The sequence below is a fragment of the Glandiceps talaboti genome, chromosome 4, assembly GCF_964340395.1.
Source record: "Glandiceps talaboti chromosome 4, keGlaTala1.1, whole genome shotgun sequence".
NCBI classification, from domain to species: domain Eukaryota; kingdom Metazoa; phylum Hemichordata; class Enteropneusta; family Spengelidae; genus Glandiceps; species Glandiceps talaboti.
Window position 1 is genome coordinate 27,047,181 of NC_135552.1, and position 26,688 is coordinate 27,073,868.

General features: G+C 34.5%; 2 protein-coding genes across 2 annotated transcripts in view; both read right to left on the reverse strand.

Moving 5' to 3' along the window:
• LOC144433808 (inositol hexakisphosphate kinase 1-like) overlaps positions 1-10,320 on the reverse strand; it is an 11,757-nt gene extending 1,437 nt beyond the window's left edge. The window contains exons 1-6 of the mRNA XM_078122174.1: positions 10,267-10,320; positions 8,001-8,289; positions 6,594-6,816; positions 6,044-6,210; positions 5,682-5,857; positions 1-3,981 (exon numbers count right to left, since the gene is read on the reverse strand). The exon at positions 1-3,981 is cut by the window's left edge and continues 1,437 nt beyond it. Coding sequence (XP_077978300.1) covers positions 3,544-3,981; positions 5,682-5,857; positions 6,044-6,210; positions 6,594-6,816; positions 8,001-8,196 — 1,200 coding nt within the window. The 5' untranslated portion in view covers positions 8,197-8,289; positions 10,267-10,320 and the 3' untranslated portion in view covers positions 1-3,543. The remainder of the gene's footprint in view (positions 3,982-5,681; positions 5,858-6,043; positions 6,211-6,593; positions 6,817-8,000; positions 8,290-10,266) is intronic.
• A 2,359-nt stretch (positions 10,321-12,679) lies between these two features.
• LOC144434563 (oxidoreductase NAD-binding domain-containing protein 1-like) lies at positions 12,680-21,291 on the reverse strand. Its single transcript, XM_078123031.1, has 7 exons — positions 21,166-21,291; positions 18,717-18,801; positions 18,192-18,298; positions 17,416-17,557; positions 16,267-16,509; positions 14,025-14,127; positions 12,680-13,439 (listed from the first exon to the last, which is right to left on the reverse strand). The coding sequence occupies exons 1-7, from the start codon at positions 21,243-21,245 to the stop codon at positions 13,273-13,275; spliced, it is 927 nt and encodes a 308-aa protein (XP_077979157.1). The 5' UTR covers positions 21,246-21,291; the 3' UTR covers positions 12,680-13,272.
• Between the last annotated feature and the right edge of the window lie 5,397 nt (positions 21,292-26,688).

The window sequence follows — 26,688 nt, forward strand, 5'->3', positions numbered from 1 at the left end:
AAATAGAAGTATCTAAACAGTGGATGTGATACATGTACTTCCAAAACGACATAATTATCAAAATCAATCTGTTCTTGGTACAAATGGGATTGAAATCAAAGCCTTGAAATTATTCTAAGGAATAGTACATCCATGTTCTTCTCGACACTGTGTGAGAAGAGCCACTGGCTCAACAGTCTATCGAGATTAAATAAAGTCTAATAATAATAATAATAATAATAATAATGTACTCTTTAAACACATTTTAAAATCACAATAACACTCTTTTTACCAAGGCAAATTTGCAATTTATACCATTTTTGCAAAGCTGAGACATCCCCCTTGCCAACTTAAAGTGACCATAGGGGATGAGGATTAGGTATTTATTTTGGATTTTTAATTTATAAAACAAGTTTGTCATGGCTTTCCACTTGAAATCTCAATGTGAAACATTATTGACAAAGTCTGTGTTTGTAACTAAATATGTTGCAAAGAGCTAACAAATGTGTAAAAAGTTTGCTGTACATACAATAACAAACATTTTACACATTTATTAATCTTTTGCAATGTTTTGAGATACACACAAGGACTTGGCATAGGTACTTTCACATTGATTTTTCAACTAGGAAGCCATAATAATATTGTTTTAGAAATTAATATACAAAATAAATACCCAAAGCCTGATCCATATGGCCACTTTAAGTTAACTGACAATGTACATTTTGTCAAGATTTAGAGCATCTCAGTACAAGTCACCTTACTGAATGACTAAACATGTGTACAAAGAGTTACAATAAATTTTCTATCTTTGTACAAACACAGAAAGAAAAATAGAAGAAAGCTTCAAAACATACTACTACTACTACAGTACAAAACAATAAATATATATATCATAATCAATGATTTTCAAACATGAGTAAAAAAAATGTTACCTTCCCCGGTAGCTGATGCTAACAATAGTGATTGTCTTTTCATTCACTTTTTTAAAATATAAAATTCAACTGCAGAAACCATTGGCTTGAAAAAAGTTCTGCTGCAAAGAAAATTCACCCACAGTTATTTACATGTACCCACATGTCACTATTACTTCTATCAAAGCAAAGTTACATAGTCCAGTGATGCATGTGTTTGGTTTGTCTCACAGAGAAAGACATGTTCATTGACCTAAAGTCACCTTAATACTATTGTCAATGACCAGACAGGAATGTGCCACAAGTCAACTGAACTGACCATTTGTCTATCTACCTGTCATACGATATTTCTAGTTTCAGGACCTCTAAGTGATTCCAACTGTGTTCACATGAATGTATTAATGACATCCAAGACATGCAATCCCCACAATCCATCTGCCTTGAAACAATTGAATGTAATGTTATGCAGTGACTAAATGACATGGATGCAGAATTTGGTTTGTTTCCAACATATTACCAGGAGTAGTGTTATGTGGACTAAAAAAGTACATAACTGAACCAGCTAACAAGGTGTATACAATTTCATATTTCACTGGGGCATTCTGGTCTGAAAACAGGTCATTCTATCCAAATTTCCTATGGTTGCATGTTTCAAAATTGTTTTTTAGCCTCTTTATGAGTTACTTTAAAGAAATAATATCTGTAGCTGCCAGTATCATACCTATAAGTCTCATTGTGTATAATCTAACATAATACTGTCTCCTACAATACACCCCTACTCAATTATTACATTCACCTATCATATTCCTCTGTTTTGCATATTGCGTATACACTACCATCAAGTCTCAATTTCACTCTCAGCTCTCATAATTCTATGTCTGCTCTTTCTTGGTTAAAATTCATACTATTGATATTTTATAGGTCAAGTCCCAAAAAAGTACCTTGTGTTTTTTCACAGTGGGCACAACCTGGAATGTTGCTGACTTACTGAATACCACAACAGTTATAACATACATAAATAATATATATATCTGGTTTATATAAATATTACAATATGTAACATGCATTCAACAGACATATCATAAATAACTTTTGAACCTAGATAACAGTATGAATGTACTTACGGGTTCATAATTTTACACCATGAGGGTGATGACACTAGGGTATTAGCAAGCTATGTCATACTTAGACCATGAGGGTGATGACACTAGGGTATTAGCAAGCTATGTCATACTTAGAGACTCTTAGTCTTCAATCTTTGATCAGAGTTGCAATAGCTGATATAACAATGTAAAATATGTTTTATAGTAATCATATTCAGATAAATTATCATCACATTACTAGTAGAGACTGAATTATTTCTGAACGTCTGGTTTTGTGATTGATCCCTTCCTTTCCCCTTGCCCATTTCCTAAATTTTCACTACAATTTACAGATTACAGGTATCCTCAAATGGATCCGAAATAAACCTAAATGATAAATGAAATACAGTACACACATTGAACCCTTTTAGTTGTAATCATTGCAATGTCACCTTTGAATCTTTTAGTCAAATATCAAATCTCCAGTCTGAAATTCACCTGCTACAAAGTGATCTTTAGTTGTTTTTTTTCAAACAAGTGTTCATGTGGACATCATAACATGTAGATACACATGATGAGAATTTCTGACAAATTAATTTTGGTTAATTTCATACCACCCCATCAAATTTTTAGATTTACAATATGCAACACTGTAAGATGAATATTGCGATGAATGAAATTAGATATTTGAAATTATTAATGGTTGGAGAACTATCATAGAATTCACCGTCTATGACTAATGCTGAACTGTTGAATTCAAAAGGTTCATCCCAACAAAAGAAACTGAGGTCTGAAGGCTTTACCTTTCATACATACACGTACACACAAATAGCTTTCACTGAACAGCTTGTGAATACTTTTCACAACTGTGTGACAACTATTGCAGACATAACTTACAACAGCATACCGCAAAACAGATATTTCTTTAGTTACCGAGTACCATTTTATCAAAGAAATATTCAAAAAGTTCTGTTAAAATAAATATATATTTATATATCTATAAACTTTGTTTACGTTGTGATCAGCTTGAAATATTGCGTACACACACAACAGTAGAGTAGAAAACAGATCAATAGATACTGTGTATCTGGTATTTAATATTTCGATCTTTAACTGATAACATTTCTTTGTATTTTCTGCACCATTCTTTGGTAAATTCACTTTAGTAGTAATTCATATAAGTTTGGTGTAATGTACCATAGTACAAGAACCATTGAAAGAATATTTTATAAATAGTACGTGGTATATTTACTGCAAACAAATCTCATGGTTCAGTGCTCAACATTGTAGCTTGCTGACCAATCCCTCCCTGTAAATGAAAAGGACCATTGTGTCTTCAAATGGAGTGTGCTCCCAGACTAATAACATTTGAACCACACAATATAACAACTAGAATCAAGTTACTCCCCCAATGTACTGTATCATCAACACAAAAATATGTTATCAGTTGTTTCAAAATAGTGCTGTTTTTCCTCAGTACGCTTTGAATAAAATAAAAGTTGCTAATATCAAGAAGTATTATATAATGGTCACTATATGGTTAGCTTTGAGAACTGTATAAGTTGTAAGTTTTAGCCTTCCTTTTCACCTCTCTCAATCTCCTGGAAGATTCGGATGACATTATCTAATCCATAAATGTATCCAGTATCAGGTCCAGAATGAGTCTTCCCATCACCTCTTAATCCGTTATGAGTGGAATGCGCAAAGTCAATCATACGGATGTCCAGTTTTGGTTGTACGTCTTGTGTCCAGCTGCCGTCAGTGTTTTTATGTTGTTTGCCCTCATACATAACAAGCAAAGAGCTGCTGTAGAATCTAAATGAGTTTTTCTTTTCTACAATATGTCTCAATTCAAGAAGTTTGCTTATGATGTCTGATATGACATCTGTTCTAAGTCTTACGCCGTTATAGAGGAATTCACAAAATGCCTGCTTGACATCATCTGGAGTTAAGCTTCTTCCATGGTACTTGTTTCTACACAGGTATTTTCCTAAATCTTGTCTGTACACCTATATAAAACACAAACACGTCAACAATCAGTACATTTTAACCCACACAACACAAAACAAACACAAAATCTTACCTACACTAAATATTTCAAAATTGGAATTGTTGCCTTTTATGCCCTTGATCAGACTGCAAGATACGTTGTCAGTTGGTCAGATTTATCAGGCTACTAAAACCATGTAGACTTCTCAGGCTACTGTAAAACCATGTAGCTGATAGTGTGGTATGAATGTCGTATATAACAAATAGTCAAATCATTCTATACACGTGTTCACTTATACACGTGTTCAACAGTTCTACTCTTATGACATGGACTACATGAATTATCTACTGTTGATAAATTTCACAATTACTTGTATTTACAAAATACTTCAAATCTCTCACTTCAAATTATTCTTAACACTATTTAAGCACCAAAGAACATTACATCATTGAGTGGATTTTGGTACTATATCAAGTGTTTTATTTATTGCCACTCTAGAGACTTGTAAACAATAGACACCTGGACATTTTATCATGTCAGGAACCTTGCTTCTAAAATTGTAAAATATTTGAATAAGTTTGCAATATTTTTAATCTGGTAGTGGGTAGTCTAGATCTACCTGTGGTATCAAATTATCTCAAGGTGAGATCTTGAAATTTGATGCCACGGATAGCACTAGACTATAGTAGGTGACACCACTGGATAGCACTAGACTAGTAGTGGGTGACACCACTGGATAGCACTAGACCAGTAGTGGGTGACACCACTGGATAGACTAGTAGTGGGTGACACCACTGGATAGCACTAGACTAGTAGTGGGTGACACCACTGGGCTGTCCTTCATGGGTTCTGTGTTAACGCAGGAGGAAACTGGAGTACCAGGGGAAAACCTGCGTTGTTCGGTAGAGTCAAACTGAACGACACTCTTCTTACTTACAGTGTGGTAAATTTAATCGAATCCTGAATGGGGTTCGAACCCCGACCACAGTGGTAAGAGGCAAGTGGTTAACCACTCGGCCACCGACAACCCCATGATTCATATAATGTTTGTTATGTCTGAATACAGAGGCTAAGTTCTGCCAATAGCAAGTGATGGGAGGTATGCTTCAGTGAATAAAATACTACAAGCTATTAATTACTGTGCATAAACAGTTACAACCTATTAATGTATAAAATGAGCCTATACCTCTTGACTTGTACCCCCCCACACCCCCCAACATAAACAGACTATTTATGATAAATTTCAACTTTTCTCTCTATCATTTATTTATTGTCTTTTTTTAGGTTTGTCGGAACTGAAATAAAAAATGTGAATTGTTATGATGTACTGACACTCTGCTACTTGTTATGGTAGCTAAGACAGTAATCAAGGACATCATAGCCACGTGGTACGTAAAGTACACAACACATGCACACCCAATCTTATCAAAGCTATTTGCTGGCTGTATCTGTTCAGCAAGACATAAGGTCCTGTAACTGTCAGACCAGCTTATGGCACAGCATGACAATCCTGTCAAATACGTGGGGTCAAAGTGCATGATAATCCTGTCAAATTGAAACTTCGGTGAACCATCTACCCTACTCATTGCATGATTTGTATACAGTATATCAGCCTACCTACCCTATATGTTCAGTAGTGTGGATTTAAGGAAGCTGGTGTTGCCAATCATACAGATAGTCAACAAGACTTGCCAACATAAAAAACATTGAATTATTTACCTGCATGCCACAAAGTCTAAATCCTAAAGAACTTGAAGTTGTAGCTGCACACTTTGCTATTTGTCTCTCCTTCTTCTCTTGTGAGGCATCATCACCATGTACACGTGTACCCATTTTGAGGTCTAATACACAAGGATATAAAAATTCTGATGCCAAATTTTCTAGCAAGATAAATTCTGAATACAGAGTTAAGGAAATAAGGTGAAGATAAGTATTAAACAACTTAATTATGTTATAGTGCTTGTGAAATCAAAGTAAAACATGTGATATTAAAGTCTAGCTTCTTTAATCTTGGAAATGTGAACATTTCAATTATCGTGTTATACTAGTATTATGTCATATTTCTCACATAGAAAGGATACTGTGTAATTTGTTATTTTTTCTCATTTTAGCAGCTTCTAGTTTGTAACAGTGTAGACTCCATGGGTTGTGAGCACTTCTACTTCTTCTGCTGTTTTCTGTATGGTCTTCAAAAGTGTTATAGCATGGTCTCTCAACTTCTAAGCTGCCACTTCGCAAAAGATGTACTCTACACAATAGAAAGGTATAAGAAAAATGACTCTCTCTACTGGGTATTTGTTTGTAAACAAATAATTATAACTTAAGTTGAACAAAATGTGACATGAATACATATAAGCCCAACATCAAACTTGTTAACAAAGACATGTCAAACTGTAGTATTTGCACAAACATGTACCCAGGACAAAAGAAATGCAAAGATTAATCCAGTTATATCCCAAGGCCACAGTTGTTTACAAAACGTCAAACAAAAACTCCATGCAAAATACATCAGGTACGCCAATCCCAAGAATACAACCCCCAACAGATAGTGTCTTGGGCTGTGACAAATATAGTAACACCATTAATTAAGACATATTCAGATTTAACTCATAATAGAAATAAAGGTCTTACCTATTACAAGATTTCTTACTGTGATCTTCTCTCCATTTTGTTTTTGATTGCCTTTTTGTGTTGTTTTCGGTATTGTCACAGTCACTGTCTTCACCAGACTCTGCCCCTTCTCCACCTGAACCTGGTGAATTAGTTCCTGAATCTTGAACTTTCTTGTGCATAGGATGGGCTACAAAATTTATTGACCCATCACGACTTTCTTCTAAGGTTACTTGCACAAGACCTGAGAAAAAGAGTTTAGAAATATTTGTAAGAATAAATCATACTGTAGTGTAACAACCGTAACCTTGGCTCCACTTGTGAAAATATATGAACCAGAGTCTGTTTTACTTGTTGTAAAACATACACAAAAGTTATATACCCACTTGACATATAAAGACTGTTTGGGTATGTACTTTACATCCGTGAATGCTAGTGTAGTGTACTGTTATTTAATTTCTCACACATGCAGCTTTGACCACAGACCCTCCACATTGATGGAGGGTCTATGCTTTGATCAACACTTAACCACTGAACAGAAAGTGTCCAGTGTTGACACTGTAGGATTGCCACCAAGAAAACTCTAAAACTACACAGCTGTCAGTACCATTATGAGTCACGAATGGTAAGTCTCATCAACTACCATTTCATTTAAATTAAATTAAATTAAAAAAAAAATTGTTGTTGCTGTAAGTGACAGGTGAGTAACATGGGTCATAAACAATGATGAATTCTTATCTTAGGTCTAACATTTCATGAGTTGAACCTGTGAAAGTGAATACTACTGATGAAATTCAGATGCCATTTTTTTTTTACAAAGCAGTGGGTATCTACATAATTTGCATTTATTACATTCACCATTTCTCCATGTAGGTTTCAACCCAGCAGTTGCACTGAATATTAAGATGTCACACAGAAATATAAATGGTGAAGTCATATATTGTAAAACATATCTGGTACAAGTTATTACAGTATCCTGGATTATTTTTGCATTACAGCAATACACATAGGATAAACCATACTACTTTGACATATCAGCTATAGGTTGTCAACAGCCTGCTTATTAATATAGCTCTATAACCCTGCCCCTAGGGTTTTATAAAGTTCAGGTAGGTTTACCACCTTTTGACCTACTGTAATTCACTAACAGACAGCTTGGACTGACTGCGCAATGATGAATTACCATGTACATGTAGGCTGTGCATAGATATTATCTCCAAATAAATGACATGAGTTGATCTAGCACATTCAAATTTATTTCCACACGTACTTTGTTCCGTCAGTATTGAACTCATTTAATTTTGGACAGCATTTTACTGAATAGTGGTCTTCACACAGCTAGCTATGCACATGAAGTATTTTAAACAGTACAATACTCTGACAGTGACTATTTTAGTCAAATGTATTGACTTGTACTCCATAACTTACCTCTAAACTGTGGAGTAAATCTTCTGATGTCATTTGGCAGTGATTCGTAAAAATACCGTTCCCTGGATATCAAGGGTTTACACACTGTATATTCATCAAATTTCATCATACTATTATGTCCACCAACTTGGTGGACAAATGGTTCCAAAGCCACTGCTCCATCATGTTTTACATGGTCCATACTTTCTTTGCACATTGATGAAAGCAATTTAAGACAGCACTGCAGAATGATTTCCCTGTATGTTGATGATATGTTCTTGAAGATAATTTATTCTCTTGGTTTGGTGTCCTGTGTGAAAAAAAACATAAGTTTGAATTTCAGACACTGTTGATAGAATTAGATATATGCCAGTCAATCATGAATGTTCCTTCAAAAGTTTTGTTTAGGCCTAACAAAAAAGTTGTGCGGTTCCGATTACGCTGAATTTTAGGTAGATTTTTTATTATATTCATTTATATATATATTATATTTATATTTATATTATATTTATATATATATATATATATATTCATATGTGAGTTGTCTAGTTCAGGAAGTTACATGTTTTTTGTTGGTTTCCATATGAACTCAGTGTTATTGGTTTTCTTCCCATCAGATGTACAGCCATTACAGCTTGGAAGAACAGTTTTATAATTATTGTCTTTTTAAGTTGATGTCAGTTTCCATGTCCACTATTTCTTGTGGGACTTCACTATTATCACGATTTTATTATTTTTTTCTTGAATACGTAAAAAAATAACCTAGGGTCAGCAGTGAAAACTAGGTGGGGTGCAGGTAACCTGAACCAAACAATGTTTTTTCTTAGGCCTTACTGACACAGGAAGTAAATGCTTGTTTAGCATTACAGTATAGTTGGCTATGACTCATAACTTGACCTGAAGTAATCAATATTTTGATGAAGTTGATTGTTTGTTGTCCATGAGACACCTATAGAATCTAATCACATACTTGATGTACAGATGCATTCTAAGAATTTTCAGCTTCTTTAACCAATTCAAATTAGGAAAACTAAAAAAATGATCCCCTAGCTACATCCTGGACATTTCTGCTACAAATCCTCATATGCCAATTGCCATTATTGGGCATTTGTCACGTCTCATGTTATTACGTGAACCAATCATGTGACCTTTCACCTTGTCTGTAAGTGCAAAACATCTTTCAAAACATGTCTCAGTAAAGTGTATGGTGGGCTAGTGCACTGTGGCCATACCATGAATTTATTTGCAAATAAAGATGTAGGCTTCCACCAAAACTGACATACATGAGGTGATGGATCACTTCATCCAAATTTCAACTCTCCCCAATTTTAGTAGATTGGATTTGTCGAATGATTGCTTGTTTTTATTTTTCATTATGTCTTTAACATCAAAAATCTGGTTTTCTTACCGAAACGATGGCGGGATAAACCAACTAAAAGTCAATATAATCTAATGGAAGCATGATGTTTTTATGTCTACCGTAATATTATTAATATAAATAACTAAAATCTGATAACGCAATAGCGCCTGTCACAAGACTAGGCCTTTATTTTTTTGACATTACAACATTAAATTTTCACTAAGGGTTTGGGATCTATCTTATACTATACACTCTCACTTTGTGTAGCTTAATACTGACACAAACACTTCATCAGATTACAATTCAGGGACAGACTTAAGTTCGGTTTTAGGGACAAGGAATGTCTGTCATCTGCACGAGACCCGTGAGTGGTGTTGCGTAATAGTAAATAATACGTTTACATAAATGCAGGTATAATCGTATTACTTGATTGTCACGACCAAAACAATGTTCAAATTAATGGGCGTACGCCGAGTGGAAAGGCAAAGCTATAAATATTAACAACAATGCCACGGTGATCATCAACAGACACTTTGATGTTGCGTTATTTTCATATAAACAGGGAATAAAATATTATGACAGGAAAACCTACAATCATAAGATAAACAAACACGGAACAGACATATTTAGCATATGGTCCCGTTGTAAACAAACCCATGAAAACGTTACGTTGATCCGATCGACAGTTGCTAATTACTGAACAGTGAAACCACAGCTGACGACGATCGCGACACGACGCCGTTTCTCTTCCCCATTTGAAGCAAAAACCCTAAAATTTCAGTGTATAGGTGATTGAAGAAGGGTTTTGACACTCAGTAAATATGGTAAAAATATCGGGTATATAGTACATGTACAATAAAATATGGTGATCCAATCGCTGAAAAAATACACAATTTACAATGTAAGTAAGAACTTACGATACTTTACCTTACTCTTTGACTTGAATTTTTTAAAATGGCGTACACAACACTCCTTTTATCTAAGGCTGACGTAAACACCCACAATGCACTGCGTTGTATCTCGTAACATATCACGTGTCTGATCTACATACAATACGTTAGGGACAAGGTGGCCAGAACAGTGACAGTACAGTACAATCGATTGGCAATTTAAAAGACGATGGAGCGGAAATTTCCCCTCTATTTGGCTATAATTGTAAATGACATTGGTCAATTATATTTTCTAACAAGGTTTCCTACTACATGGGGATGTAGTTGTAATTTGTGGAAATTATGTTTTTCTCTTCAAAGTATGACAAATATGTATTTAAAAAAAGATGCAAGAAAAAGCAACAGAAAATGGAAACACCATAAAAAATGTATATTGTATGAACAGTTTTCTAAATGTTACGTATAGAATGACAATGGTAGGAATTTATTTCTATTTTTACTTTAGACTTAGTGACTTTCAAAGACCACTGCCAAATAATACTAGGTGGCATTACAAAATCATGGGTTACTATGACACTATTGATACCAGCAACAGACTTAGGTGACTTGGAGGCCAACGTAATAGGGAGGGGCCCGGTGTTGCTGGTGGTATAACAACTACATCTTTATTACTTAACAACATGCTGTGGAAAGCATGGTATAGTAAACACAATACAATACAAGACAAAAAATACAATACACATTACTTGTCTGCTGAGGATATCTTTCGAGATGTATCTAAAAGAAACACTACTATAACACTACTTTGTGTAAAAAATATAGTGTGGTGGGGACTTGGATCTACATAGAGCCTGAAATAGTACCACAGAGCACTCAGGCTTGTTACTTATGTTTACGAAAACAACCATTCAAACAAACAAACAAACACACACACAAACAAACAAACACACAAACCAGCAAACAATAAATAAATAAATAGATAGGTAAATAAATAAATAAAGAAAGAAATAAATAAATACTGACAAGTATCAACAATTGTACCACTGTGACCATTTCACATATAGGAAAACATTTAGCAATTTTTGTTGTTGATAATGATTTGTAATTACTCTCTTGGTGATGCTTGTCAGTATTTATTTATTTATTGTTTGTTTGTTTAAATTTTTATCTTGTTTGTTTGTGTAAACACAACTAACTAAGCCTGAGTACCCTGTGATTATACCTGGATGGTTTAGTGAACTCAATGTTGGAGAAGAGTTGTGTATATGTCATATCTAGATTATCAATATATATCTCCTTTCATCTTCACACTAATAGTCTGTCGACAGTCGTTTGTGCCTTTTTTGCGAAGTTTCATCTAAAACAAAGTCATTGCCTCTCTCCGTAGCACTCAATATTAACGCGTACTGATAGGAACAGCTATCAGTACACGGTTGTAGTATTGCTCTGAATCAGAGCAAGGCGACAACTTTAGTTTTAGATAAAATGTAGCAAAAAAGGTACGAATGACTGTCGACAGTCTACTTCAGACTCTCAAACACTGACAATGCTATAAGACTGATATATCAACTTTGATTGCTTACAGTATTGTAGAGTGATTGAAAAGAAGTGCAACTTTCATGTTTTGCAACATTTAAAAGGATATAAGGTTTTTTTTGACAGTACAAATCTTGGTTAAAAAATGGCACTGGAATGTCTTTTCAATGGCATATTAAGCTAGATCCCAATAAACATAATGTATGTTATATAGGTCTTCTTTTGTACAGACATCTAGAAAAACAACAAAAAACTTCCTTGACCTACATGGCCACACTGACTGGTTTCAATTGACTACTAGGGGAAAAGTGATACTTATTATTCATATTTTCTTGATGACCACACGTGAGGACTTATTTGGGTACAAGTGACCGACTCATTACTTGGCTGGGGTTTCACATTAATTACTACTTGTATATTGCAAAGAATTTTGCTTTACTGTATGTACCTATGTAATATACTTATGTATGTGAAACTGTGTCACTATATTAAAATAATATCTATCTATCTACTATCTCCATGGTGATTCATTACATGGATTTCCATTTAAAGATGGCTACCTCCTACCATATAACTTGTCAAAAGTGGCTGGTATGCATGGTACATATAAAAGGACCTCCCTGATATGTTGTTGGATTTATGTCTTGGTGAGTTTGCACAGAAGATAAACTGGATTTAAAAACCTTGATTACTCAAGCTGTTAGAAAACAGAACATATACTTATTACTCAAGCTGTTAGAAAAGAGAACATACACTTATTTCAAGTTAATACACATAATGAGACAAGTTTTATTGTACCATTTAGTTTTATTTTTGTTATTATAAAATAAAAATACAAAACTGTAAATATTATGGCTTGAGTTTACAAACAAACTCAACTGAATTTATACATTCTAAATACATGTGGCAGGCAATATAACTTTCATGTTTTAACACCATTAAATTTTCTTTATAAACTGAAGTATATCATAGATCATCGAACCCCTGGATAGCTGGAAATCTAAAATTGCTGAACACATCAAATCCATTGGGTTTCATTACATGATTTCAATTTTAGTAAGTTACCATGGTGTTATTTTATCACCAAAAATCATATCTAAGTTGATAGCAGTAATCAATACAAGTGTACTAAAGACAGAAATAAGTCTGACTGAACTTTTCCTTTATGTTGATAGCAGTAATCAATACATGTGTACTAAAGGCGTAGATAAATCTGACTGAACTTTTCCTTTACGTTGATAGCAGTAATCAATACAAGTGTACTAAAGGCAGAAATTTGTTGTTGGTCTCTAAACATAATCATAACTTTATATATCTAATATTAATTATGATTCTGTCCTTTTAATAAGAGAAAGTCTCGTGGTGTGTGAAACTGATTTTGCAAACTGATTTTGTATTTCAGTGTCAATTAATAAAAATGTCTGAAGAAATAATTGCTTATGATGGGCATTTGAACAAAGAAATTTTGGCTTTCACAGAATGATAACTGTTGCCATGGTAACAAAATTCACCACCATTTTTCATATGATATTTGTTTATTACTAACTCCCATACTAGGTAAAAGCTGTTCAATATCGGCTATCATTGGTGGTGGACCACATATACAGCATCTTAATGACTCTCTCTTCATTTCTGCTAATGTAGATTTCAACACAGAATCATTGATACGACCAGCTGAAACAAAAAGTGAAAGTTTACAATAGTTACTACGATTGCAGATGATTTAAATACATGAATAGATACACACTTGACATTCCTAAACTAAAGTTCTTGTCATCATTTTTCAATGCAAATATATAATACATAATTCTATATAACTATACACAGTTGATTTGACTAAATTAGTAGATCTACCAATCTCATAATAAACAGGTTTTTTTGTTTGAATCTTCATGGTTTCATTCAACAGTAATGTTGATTTGTGTTTACAGTGTCTGTATTTTGTATTTTTTTGTCATTTGTAACAAAAACCGTTGTGTGGGCACATAAAAAACAACATACTGTCTCATTGAAACTCAATAGTCACTCTGGTTTGATAGTTATAGTTATGGAAATACAACAGTTTTATGCTTTTGTTTATGTTTCACATACTGTGAGATATAAAACTACAAATTCAAAATATCTACATAAAACTAAGAACTGTTGAGTCAAATGAATTAACAGAAACTTTATTGATTTGTTGTTTATTGATCTTAACATTAAATGTTATCAGGGTGACAAATGCAGTGAAAACAAAATCAATAAAATATTTATAGCTACCTGTCACATGACTTTCAATTAATGATCGATTCTCTTTGGCTCTAGTTACAAAGAATTGACATTCCATATTTGGCATGTTTTCACAAAGTTGAAGGATATTGTCCTGTCAAGAATAGAAAATAGAATTAATATTCATATCCAACATTTGTGGTGCAGAGTCATGTATGAGGAATACATTTTAATAAAATCAATAAATATATTCACATGTCTCACGACTCTATAACAGGACAAAATTTGAAACATTTGTTTGCCTTGTAGAGCTACAAAATCTTCTGTCAAAGGTCAACCAAAAATTCACAAATTCAGTGTACCAAATTGACAGCCAAGGATTTTTTTTTTGGGGGGGGATTTTTTTGTTTTTTGTAAATTTCCATTCACAAGAGTGTAGAAAATGATTTCAACATAATAAAGTACAGTATTTATATATAGAAATAAAATGAAAGAAACATCAGGATGGATATTTTCAAAGATAACGCATCAAAATTTGTCCATTTTCTGCAAATTATGTCCAGATCTGTCTTTTCTCTCTTTGCAATGTAAAATTCTATATGTTAAAGTGGTCATATGAATGAGGATTTGGTATTTATTTTGGATTTTTAATATATAAAACAATTTTATCATGGCTTCCTAGGTGAAAAATCAATATGAAAAAACATAGACCAAGTTTATGTTTGTAACTCAATACATTGCAAAAAGGTCAAATATGTGTAAAAAGTTTGTTATTGTACGTACAGTAACAAACATTTTACACATGTATTAATCTTCTGTAATTTATTGAGTTACAAACAAGGACTTGGCATATGTTGATATTTCAAGTAGGAAGCCATGATGAAATTGTTTTATAAATTAAAAATCCAAAATAAATACCCAATCCTCATTCATAGGGCCACTTTAAACTACATATCTGGGCACTGACAGGATTCTAAGCATTGTAATGCATTTAAGTATGCTATTTGTGTTGGTTAACACTGGTATTTTCTCATCACTGGGTAATAGTATGAGTTCTTTACAAAAATCTTTTGTGTACACTTTAGATAATCAAGGTACACTGGAATAACTTTGACATAACAAGGCCGTGAACAAGACCTTGCTTTGTTTTCAACTAAATGAATTTGTTACCCTTCCAGGCACAAGGTAATTACACAGGTTAGAGTGAGTGCTTTTCAAAAGAATAACATGTTCTATTTACTTTGTTTGACCTTTGAAAATTCTAATTTATTCTGCTGGTGAACTCAACATACAAATTCTCCACAAAATATTTGTGTTATTAAATTTGACCTTCCAGAATTGTACAAGGTGTAGTTTTAATTTGTACAACCTTGCAGTATTTACCTTGACTTCTACCTCTTTCTCGTATTGATATTTAAATGAACATTAATTGCACTGGACATGGACAGCCATGACTTTGGAATGGGGTGGGGGGGGGGGGGGAGTGTTGTTCCACAATGAGACTTTAGTAGTCAAAGACCACTCATCTGCTGTAAAGATGATAATGCCCTTAGTATTTTCAGTAAAAAGACAATGTCTCTCATTGATACATTTATGTCTAGTTACCTTGCTTTAATTGTAACTTTGTAACATTCCAGTGTCTAGGGGGGGGGGGGGGGGGGGGTCAGACTCAACTAGCTTTATGCTATTTTTCTGACTCCCATTACCTAATAACCAACCTTTATCTACTTTATTGTATGAAATGTAAATCTCCTTTTATATGGTAATAAACTATTATTATTATATATGTTCCAAGAGGTGCTTTGTACAATACTCAAATGATTACCTGGTAAATTTCAACAAAGATAAAACACATTTTCATATCACCAGTAATGGTGAGATAAACCAAGAACAATCTAGATTATCAGCAAAGTCAACAGGTATGAATAATGTTAACCCATCAAATTTCTAAAGTCACTTTTTGAGCATGTTAATATTGTTGAAACTCAACGGAATTTAACCATAGGATCAGATTTGGACTTTCTTTTAAGAAATAACATTACATGGCCACGATGGTCGATCAGGAAGTGTTCCAAAATAGTCGCATCACTGGCACATAGTGTAAGAACAGTAGAATGCTTAAAGGCCCATATTTCAATCCCATGTTCTCACATTAGTAATGACTTACCAGTGGAACTACTATTAACAGAAAGATTAGATAAAACCATATTGTACATACAAACAGTTTTTGTCATCCAAATTTTAAACCTCATCTGACATGAGCCTTTAGAAGACGTATTTGTGTGATACTTACCTTAAATAAAAGTTCACTTTCGGATCTAGCACTAAAAAGTAGGATGGTTTTTCCAGGTTTGTAGACATTTTGACCAGCTGACACAGCTTGATGTAAATCTGCTACCTGACATAGCATTGCATAGAGTGGATTGATTCCTACACCACCAGCAATTAATAAGAGATCACTGCTTACTTCATCTGGCTGTGGGTCATAGTAAAAGTTACCACCAACTCTTATGGTAACTTGACTACCAACCTGGCACTGTGCAGGGGTGAAAAAGAAGGTACCAAATAAAATTATTACAATTATGTACTTTATAGATACTTCATCAATGTCACCCATTCCTGTTTTTAATTTGAAATTTTGATACAAAAATAGCACATATATTTTCTTATTTATTCTTGAATCTATTGATAGGTTTTCATCAGTTGAACTTTATATCAAGTTTTGACATGTTTCTGTTTACTTGGTAATACTAATGTTGTCATGACAACAATGCAGAGCACTGTGCCTACAAAATCAAATTTTACTGAAACAAGTTGATGTACATGCCTACAAGATGGCAGGTTTGAATCTATTAATGTGACAGGTCAATGTACTGTGTTTGTTTGACCAACCTGTTACTAACACAAATCTGTAAAAGGTGATGATGGCCTATATGCACAGAGGAGCTTTCAACTAGTGCAACAAGGTACCCACTTGAGGTCGGTAAAGTGTACAAAACAGTGACAAGAGTTCTTGTCTGTGGACTTTTCATTTTCGTCACCAACGATCAATTGTTGTCTTTCATTCAGACTGTATTGTTGTTGCCCTGTATGCTCACAACAAAGAACACCCTTTCAGTTCACTTGCCAACATTAATTGTGCTGGCAGTCATTCAACTATGACAGGCATTCTATGTTTTTATTATTTTCATTCATACATTTCTATTGTTTGTTGTTCTAGTGCATGGTAATACTTGTTTACACATATTGATCTTGAATTTGAATAATAAATGTACCTTTTTGTGGACCCAATATGCTGGTGGATGTGTGCTAAATTTAACTGCTAGATCTAGTGTTTTATGTGAACTTAATGCCTTTGGAGCTGAAGTAATGGAATATCCTCCCACTACTGGCACACTGGGGATGAAAAAGTCGACCCTGTAAAGCAATAGGAAATAAGTACCTTAGTGTGGACCCATTCAGTGGGAGGGTAGTCACTAAATTTGACTGCCAGTTGCAGTTCTCCTTTTTCCCTTAGTCTTTGAGGAGAGGAACACATGGAGTATCCTGTAAAGATTTCAATGCCAGGAATGAAGAAATCTATCCTGAAATTATGAATAATAAGAACATTCCAAATTAAATATGAACTGTTCTTCAAAAGTAGCATAGAAGTGAATGTTGACAATTTTCTTAGTTTTTAAACTATCAAAAACATAAACATTTTAAGATTTACTTTTGAAATGCTGCCCACACAAGATAACCTTATGATGGAGGCTGCAACTAACAAAATGCAATAGTCTTATAGTGTAAATAATCTGTTGTTACAAATCATACAGGTAAGGAAGAGAAGAAAACTATATTTGTAAATTTTCAACATTTTTAAACCTGCTTTCAGTAGTTTTCTATTTTTATCGAGGAATGTTGTCAAGGGTACAAGTTTGGCTGTACATATCACTCATGTAACACTTGACTCAAAAACAAAAAACATTGGGAATGGCATATCCTGTAATTCTCAATTGAAATCTTGCATGGTACCAGACAAGAACTTTGACTAGACTTTGACTTGAATTTTGTAGCTGTGAAATCTTGTTGTGGTCTACTGGGCAAACCAGTACATGTACAAATATTGGTTTGGATTGCTCACAGAAAGTAAGATCATGACAAATGTCTGGACTGAGAAATTTTTATATGATGTACTAACAGAAGAATTTTGATCTGTATTAAAGTACCAAAAATTACCATTGTCCAGCTTTGAATGTAAAATGATTTTCATCAACTTTGAGTGTTAATGCCTTCACGGTTTCTGACTCTTCTGTAATACTACACACAGTGGCTGGAGTCACATTCTGAAAATACAACAACAGGAAAACACACCTGTCACTCAACTAAGGTTGGCTATGATATATACCAGGATTTATAGTTCCCCAGCACCTGTTATGTATACATGCATGACTGCTGTAGAACACTGTCTGTATTTGTAAGGTCACACTGGACCATCTATTTTGAGGTTTAAGGAGCTAGATCAGGTGATGTATGGGTAGACACATTGAACCATGATGAAAAATGTTAGCACATTTGCTATAAGTTCAGAAAGGTATGATGGTACTTTGCTAGTAACAGAAGTCTATTGAAGTAGTTGTGGTTGTGTTGCTCTTGGATGGTTGGCCAATCAATTGCAATTCTGGCAGTAGTGATGTGGTAACACTTTTTTAGCCTAAACTGGATGTGGACAGTGAAATTAATTAAACATGTGGGCCAACTTACTATTTGTCTAAAATCATGTTTTGTTCGTTGGAGATGGTCTTCCTTTCCTGTTACAGAGTCTGACATCCTTCTACAAAGTTTAAAACTGTAAAAGAAAACATCTTGGCATGAGATGAAAGGCAATTGATGTTATGAGTGTACATACATGGATATAAGCAAGAGAACTGAAAACAACTTTTTGTCTTTGATCTTAAAATCCTGTTTTCCCAACTTGTAGTATTTGTTTGTGTACAAACAAACATTCCCTGGTAGGAAGAGAGTGTTCCTCAGTATCTTGGATGCTCAGAGGCAGTTTGGAAAGACCAGCATTGAAGTCATTCCTCCTTGTTGTTTTCATTCCCAAACTGAAAGATTTGACAACAAAATGTAGCAAATAATGCTGAAAAAATGGTGACTATCAAACTTGCATATTATATTATGTAGACAAAGTGCTGGCTCCATGATAACTGTACATGTGCTTTCTGGGTCTGTCAGCAGATTTATATCACTGTACTTTCTAGTCCACCAGTAATATTGTCATTGAAAATTTGAGTAATATTATTACTAGTAAATAACAGCAATGTTCCACTAAAAGAAGATATTACCTGGGAATGGAAGTCTGTGTTGGTAGTGTGCTGGGCAAACCAGTGTGGGAGAGAGTCTAGGACAATTTATCATGAATACATTACAAATCTGATCACATTAATGTACTGCAATATGTACTACTTGGTAAGTTGGTAGCCAATATGTTGTTATTTGTCACAAAATTGCTTTGAGAAACATAGCTTCACACCTCTGGCAATCAATGCAAATACATTTTTGTACTGGCAAATTCTAATAATGTACACTGACACTTGTTGTACTAAATAACCCGCCAAATGTTGGTTACAATGAAAATAAAATTACAGTCTTCATGTGAATAAATAACATTGATACAGTGACATTATAAATGTACTTTTTCCTGTGACTCATTCATTTGGTATTGTACCAAACATTATCCAGAGTAATATTAAATAAAAGCAAAAGTAAGAATGAATGTGTAGGGACTCTGGGTTCACAGTTTATAGTGAGTTACAAATGAACATTTCTTTTCTCTCAGTCAACATTTTTTGGGGAGTGACTCCCTAAATTTTTGTGAATTTGTCTCAGGATGACAGCCTACTGTAACTCACTCTTGACAATGCTGACCATGTCAGTGAAAATTTATCTCACGCTGTGATTACAGTGAGTGTCATCGTAAAAAACAAAAGTAATTCATAATCTGAACTCGGAGGGCTTCCATGGATCTTCCTTGTTCAAGAGGTAGATATGTGGGGACGCCACGTCATATGACCTACATTACATGCGATTTTTGAGAAATATTAAGTTGCAGTTGTCTACTAAAAGCCTAGTATCTTCAATGAAAATATAATGAATATTCATTGTTCAACCATTGCATAAACAGTTCTGCTGACTCCCATGAGGCAGTGTGGCCAACAGTAAAGATCTCAAAATGGGAGACAACTTTAACATGAGGTTTCTCTGGAATTGCACATATATGGGTGATGACAGCCTTGACATGATTCTCTAGAACACAAAGTTTTAAAATACCTTTATTTTCTGGGATGGCATTCCCCTTTAAAGTGGCCATATGGATGAGGATTGGGTATTTATTTTGGACTTTTAATTTATAAAACAATTTTATCATAGTTTCCTAAAAAAACTCAATGTGAAACAACATATGCCAAGTCCTAAATGTTTGTAACTCAATAAATTGCAACAGATTAATAAATGTGTAAAATAGTTGTTATTGTACATACAATAACAAACTTTTAACACATTTTTTTAGCTTTATCCAATGTATTGAGCAGAGTGTTGAGTTGCAAACACAGACTTGGTCAGTGTATTTTCACATTAGTTTTACAAGTAATGTGTGAAGCCATCATAAAATAGTTTTATAAATTAAAAATCATTAGCCATATTGGCCACTTTAATGGGAGAATACATTCATTCACAATGACCATTCAACTTTCAATATTTTCAGTTTTTTTGAAAACTATATAGTATTAAGTCGCTCACTGTTTCACTCTATGAGATCATATATTACAAGATGAGCTGCAGGGCATATTATACTGATTGAATTTTAATTATTTATTTATTTATTTATTTATTTATTTGTTGGTTGGTTGGTTGGTTGATTGATTGATTGATTGATTGATTGATTGATTGATTGATTGATTGGTCGATTGAAGTTTTATATTTGATGGATGTGGATATGACAATGATGATGCTGTGCAGAGTACGGATCAGTGATCATGGGCTCTGATCATGGGGTAATTCTATGCATGCCACAATACTAAGCAACTATATGTTATTGAAGGTGAGCACGTAGCAAAACGTATCTTATTAATTTATATTACATTTTTTACAAGTAATTTACAGTAGCATGACCTACACCCCTCTGTGGTTCTCACTCCGAATTGTTACTCACCTTTTAGCTGACAGCAAACTGCTCAACGATGCAGTGTTGGTGTGTAATGAAATAATCAGTCTTTTCAGTACCACCTGCATTGAGTGTGCTTCTGACGCAAGATATTTGATCAGAGGGTCACCAGTCTGTTTCTGTACGTCCGAGGTCGAAGGCCAGCGCTGTTTTGATTATGCATTCCCTCTGACCGCACGGGGGCGCAATTCCCACTACTACATGCCGGGGTATGCCACTTAGTGAAACGTCTTTTTTTTGCCCGTGCCACCGCGGTCGAATAACTTTCAACTGCTTGGGAGGTCTAGGCTCGTACACAAGTTTAGCTGCTGTGACCAATAATTATCACTTACATACTAACATTATAATGAGTTTACTATTAGTTATTACATTCCTGAAGATATCGTATAAACTATAAACAATAGTTTCCATGCTTTTAAATAAATAATACCTAGGTGTTTACTAGGTGTGATAAAAATGGACTGTGCATGAGTACACATTCAAATGGCGACTAATGGCAAAACTGACATCGAGCTGGCTGCAGGCATACCTGAATGAAGGTGCCATGCCTTTGCCTATAAACAGTCGATTGTGAAAGGAAGAGTGAAGAGGCGACTGAATGAGTATCTCCCGGAGGTAAGATTGTGTTTTACAACGAATGGTGTGACTGACTTCTAGTACTGAGCTTCTATAGCACTGTGCACATACATGCACTATCGCACTCTGTACACCGAAATAACTTCATAATAGTCAATGTTTGATTTACTGTTGTCATAATAGCTGGTTACTAAATTTGACATCTCAAGTCTTACCCAACATTTTGAATAGAGTGCATCTACAATGCCATGTTGAGGCTATCTGTTCATGACAGTGACCACATACTGTTAATGTTACTATCTAGAGTAATCGACTGTTACTGACTGCTATGTGTGCAGAAATACAAAAAAATGGATGCATGTACATTATGTTGTGTATATTTCACCAGGACTTGGGATGAGATCAATACAGAATAAAAAAATTAATTCTCTTACTTTGAGGCCTCAGACCCTAGGCCTCTCTCTTTGACTAAATGGGCCAAGCATGATAAGTATGTAGTATCAATGAATACTGCAGAGGAAAAAATAATTCCCTTAATGAAACTGTAATGTGTTGTAGTGCCATACCAAAGTGAAATTTGTTCCATTTCTTGATTTCACATTGCCAACTTTCCTGGTTGAATGTAAAGGTGGCATTTGGTGATTTCTCATACACTCCTCCATTCATTTTCAGTATAAATAACTAAAACAAATATCAAGGTTGAATGTCCCCAAAATGTGCACTTTCCAGGTTGAATGTAAATTTGGTATTTTATGGACTTTACATGGCTTTTAGTACACTCCAACATTTATTTTCAGTACAAATAAGTAAAACAAATGTATTTCACTTGCAAAACTTATAGAAACCAGTCTTTGGGTCATGTGTTAATGTAGTCAGTTATCAAGGTTGAATGTCCCCAAAATGTGCACTTTCCAGGTTGAATGTAAATTTGGTATTTTATGGACTTTACATGGCTTTCAATACACTCCAACATTTATTTTCGGTACAAACAAGTAAAACAAACGTGTTCCACTTGTAAAACTTATAGCAATCACAGTCTTTGGGTGATGTGTTAATGTAGTCAGTTATCAAGGTTGAATGTCCCCAAAATGTGCACTTTCCAGGTTGAATGTAAGTTTGGCTTTTTGTGGATTTTACGTGGTTTTCAATACACTCCAACATTTATTTTCAGTACAAATAAGTAAAACAAATGTGTTTCACTTGTAAAACTCATAGAAATCAGTCTTTGGGTGATTTGTTAATGTAGTCAGTTATCAAGGTTGAATGTCCCCAAAATGTGCACTTTCACGGCTGAATGTAAAGTTGGCATTTGGTGAACTTTACCATGTTTCCTATATATTCCCACATGCATTTTCAGTACAAATAAGTAAAACAAATGTGTTTCACTTGTAAAACTCATAGAAATCACAGTCTTTGGGTGATTTGTTAATATAGTCAGTTATCAAGGTTGAATGTCCCCAAAATGCACACTTTCACGGTTGAATGTAAAGTTGGCAATTTGGTAGACTTTGCTAGGTTTCTCGTACATTCTAACATTCAATTTCAGTATGCATAAGTACAACAAATGTATTTCACTTGCGAAACTCATAGGATGTACAACAAAAAACTTTTTATACATTTATTAATATCATGCAATTTATTACAAACATGGATGTGGTCAATATTATTTTCTAAATAAAAAATTCAAAATAGATGCCAAATCCTCAGTCGTATATCCACTTTAATGTACACATATTCTTCTTTAATTCTGTCCCGTCACATTGCCAAACTCTCCTAACTAAAGCATTATTTCATTACAGATGGCTGCAAGAAGGGTATATACAAAATAAACTTGGCAAGCTTGGTGTTGGATCAGATGCTGAGAATGACTATATGCATTTATGTATGGTCACAGTCCTTGAACCTAACAAAAATAGAAGGGAGCTGTCAAAAGTGCTGGCAAGCAAGCCAAGTTGAATATGGTTTGAACAAAAATAATGGATTTATACTCAGGATGTTTATACATCAGATCAACATGCATCTATGTCAGTAGTACTGTTGTGCTCAAAATATGTTTCAAAATGTTTAAAATCATCCTTTTTTGTGTGCATGTACAATTACATTACTTACAATTATTTAACATAGCATATGTCGTAATATCACAATATGATCCAACATGACCTCACTTGACCTCTCATGGACGAGCTATGCTTGATATCGATATGTATTTACCTATCTTTATGCACAACACTTACAATTGAGTGAACTGACCTCAGGTGACTAAGACTACATGACCTGCTATTACTTGACGTGACCCAGGTTGACCTCAAACCCTACTGTACTAATTTGTGTTATAGCATACATATATAGTTGGCTCAGACCATACATGAGCAAACTCGACTTAGACAAACATGAACTTTAATAAGTGACCTGACCTGACATAACTGGCCACACAACATAAAGGCTTAACTTCTACTGATAAAGACCCTAAGTGACATGGTCCTAAGAGAGGTTATGCATTCATTATTTGACCTGATCTGGCCAGACCTTACAGACCATTAATATTTACCTAGGTGATATGATTAAATTACACGACCTGGCCTAACATTGGTAATGGTGTCGTGCCATGACCTGCTATGACCTGGCCTTTGTAAGCTCATCTCTCACATAGATCCTGTTTCACCTTTGTGTCCTATGGTTACTATAAACAATTGTGCAAAGTAACTATATGTATGAGATGTTGTCACTGAACGGTAATGTGATGTGATGTATAACAATCATCAATAATGAATTACATGAATTACAGTTGTCTGTATTTATATTACAGTGCATCAAATTATTTTCCATATCAATTTTACTTAATACAATCATATTTAATCTTATGATAAAGTTGAGTCAAGTTGATATATTTTCTGTAAGTTTCTATCAATATCAAATAAAACTAATTTAGCATTATGTTATAGTGCTTTCATTTGTGTTTGTGAGATAATATGATTTGTATTATGGTGAAAGGAACACTGGATGGCTGGACTGTCTTCAGGTCAATGTCTGCTGCTGATGCATCGTCTTCTTCTATCTGGTCCAAGATATCACCTGCACATTGATCCCAGTTTCTCTCGACTCCTCTGTACTACATGTAGCAACCTCCAGTTCTATATCCACGATGTCTTGTAAATTGCAACCAAAGAGCTCCTCAGCCAGTTGATCTAAGTAGGCCACATCTATGGAATCATCTTCACTGTCAGTCACTTAATCTGTGAAATAAAAATACAAAAAGTTAACCCACTAGTGATTACAATGATGAACGGATAACAATAAGAAATAAAGAGTAAAACAAAGATTTAAAAAAAACACAAAAAGAGACTGTTGGAGAAAAACTGGCATATACCCCCTCTACTCTACTCTACTCTACTCTACTCTACTCTACTCTACTCTACTCTACTCTACTCTACTCTACTCTACTCTACTCTACTCTACTCTACTCTACTCTACTCTACTCTACTCTACTCTACTCTACTCTACTCTACTCTACTCTACTCTACTCTACTCTACTCTACTCTACTCTACTCTACTCTACTCTACTCTACTCTACTCTACTCTACTCTACTCTACTCTACTCTACTCTACTCTACTCTACTCTACTCTACTCTACTCTACTCTACTCTACTCTACTCTACTCTACTCTACTCTACTCTACTCTACTCTACTCTACTCTACTCTACTCTACTCTACTCTACTCTACTCTACTCTACTCTACTCTACTCTACTCTACTCTACTCTACTCTACTCTACTCTACTCTACTCTACTCTACTCTACTCTACTCTACTCTACTCTACTCTACTCTACTCTACTCTACTCTACTCTACTCTACTCTACTCTACTCTACTCTACTCTACTCTACTCTACTCTACTCTACTCTACTCTACTCTACTCTACTCTACTCTACTCTACTCTACTCTACTCTACTCTACTCTACTCTACTCTACTCTACTCTACTCTACTCTACTCTACTCTACTCTACTCTACTCTACTCTACTCTACTCTACTCTACTCTACTCTACTCTACTCTACTCTACTCTACTCTACTCTACTCTACTCTACTCTACTCTACTCTACTCTACTCTACTCTACTCTACTCTACTCTACTCTACTCTACTCTACTCTACTCTACTCTACTCTACTCTACTCTACTCTACTCTACTCTACTCTACTCTACTCTACTCTACTCTACTCTACTCTACTCTACTCTACTCTACTCTACTCTACTCTACTCTACTCTACTCTACTCTACTCTACTCTACTCTACTCTACTCTACTCTACTCTACTCTACTCTACTCTACTCTACTCTACTCTACTCTACTCTACTCTACTCTACTCTACTCTACTCTACTCTACTCTACTCTACTCTACTCTACTCTACTCTACTCTACTCTACTCTACTCTACTCTACTCTACTCTACTCTACTCTACTCTACTCTACTCTACTCTACTCTACTCTACTCTACTCTACTCTACTCTACTCTACTCTACTCTACTCTACTCTACTCTACTCTACTCTACTCTACTCTACTCTACTCTACTCTACTCTACTCTACTCTACTCTACTCTACTCTACTCTACTCTACTCTACTCTACTCTACTCTACTCTACTCTACTCTACTCTACTCTACTCTACTCTACTCTACTCTACTCTACTCTACTCTACTCTACTCTACTCTACTCTACTCTACTCTACTCTACTCTACTCTACTCTACTCTACTCTACTCTACTCTACTCTACTCTACTCTACTCTACTCTACTCTACTCTACTCTACTCTACTCTACTCTACTCTACTCTACTCTACTCTACTCTACTCTACTCTACTCTACTCTACTCTACTCTACTCTACTCTACTCTACTCTACTCTACTCTACTCTACTCTACTCTACTCTACTCTACTCTACTCTACTCTA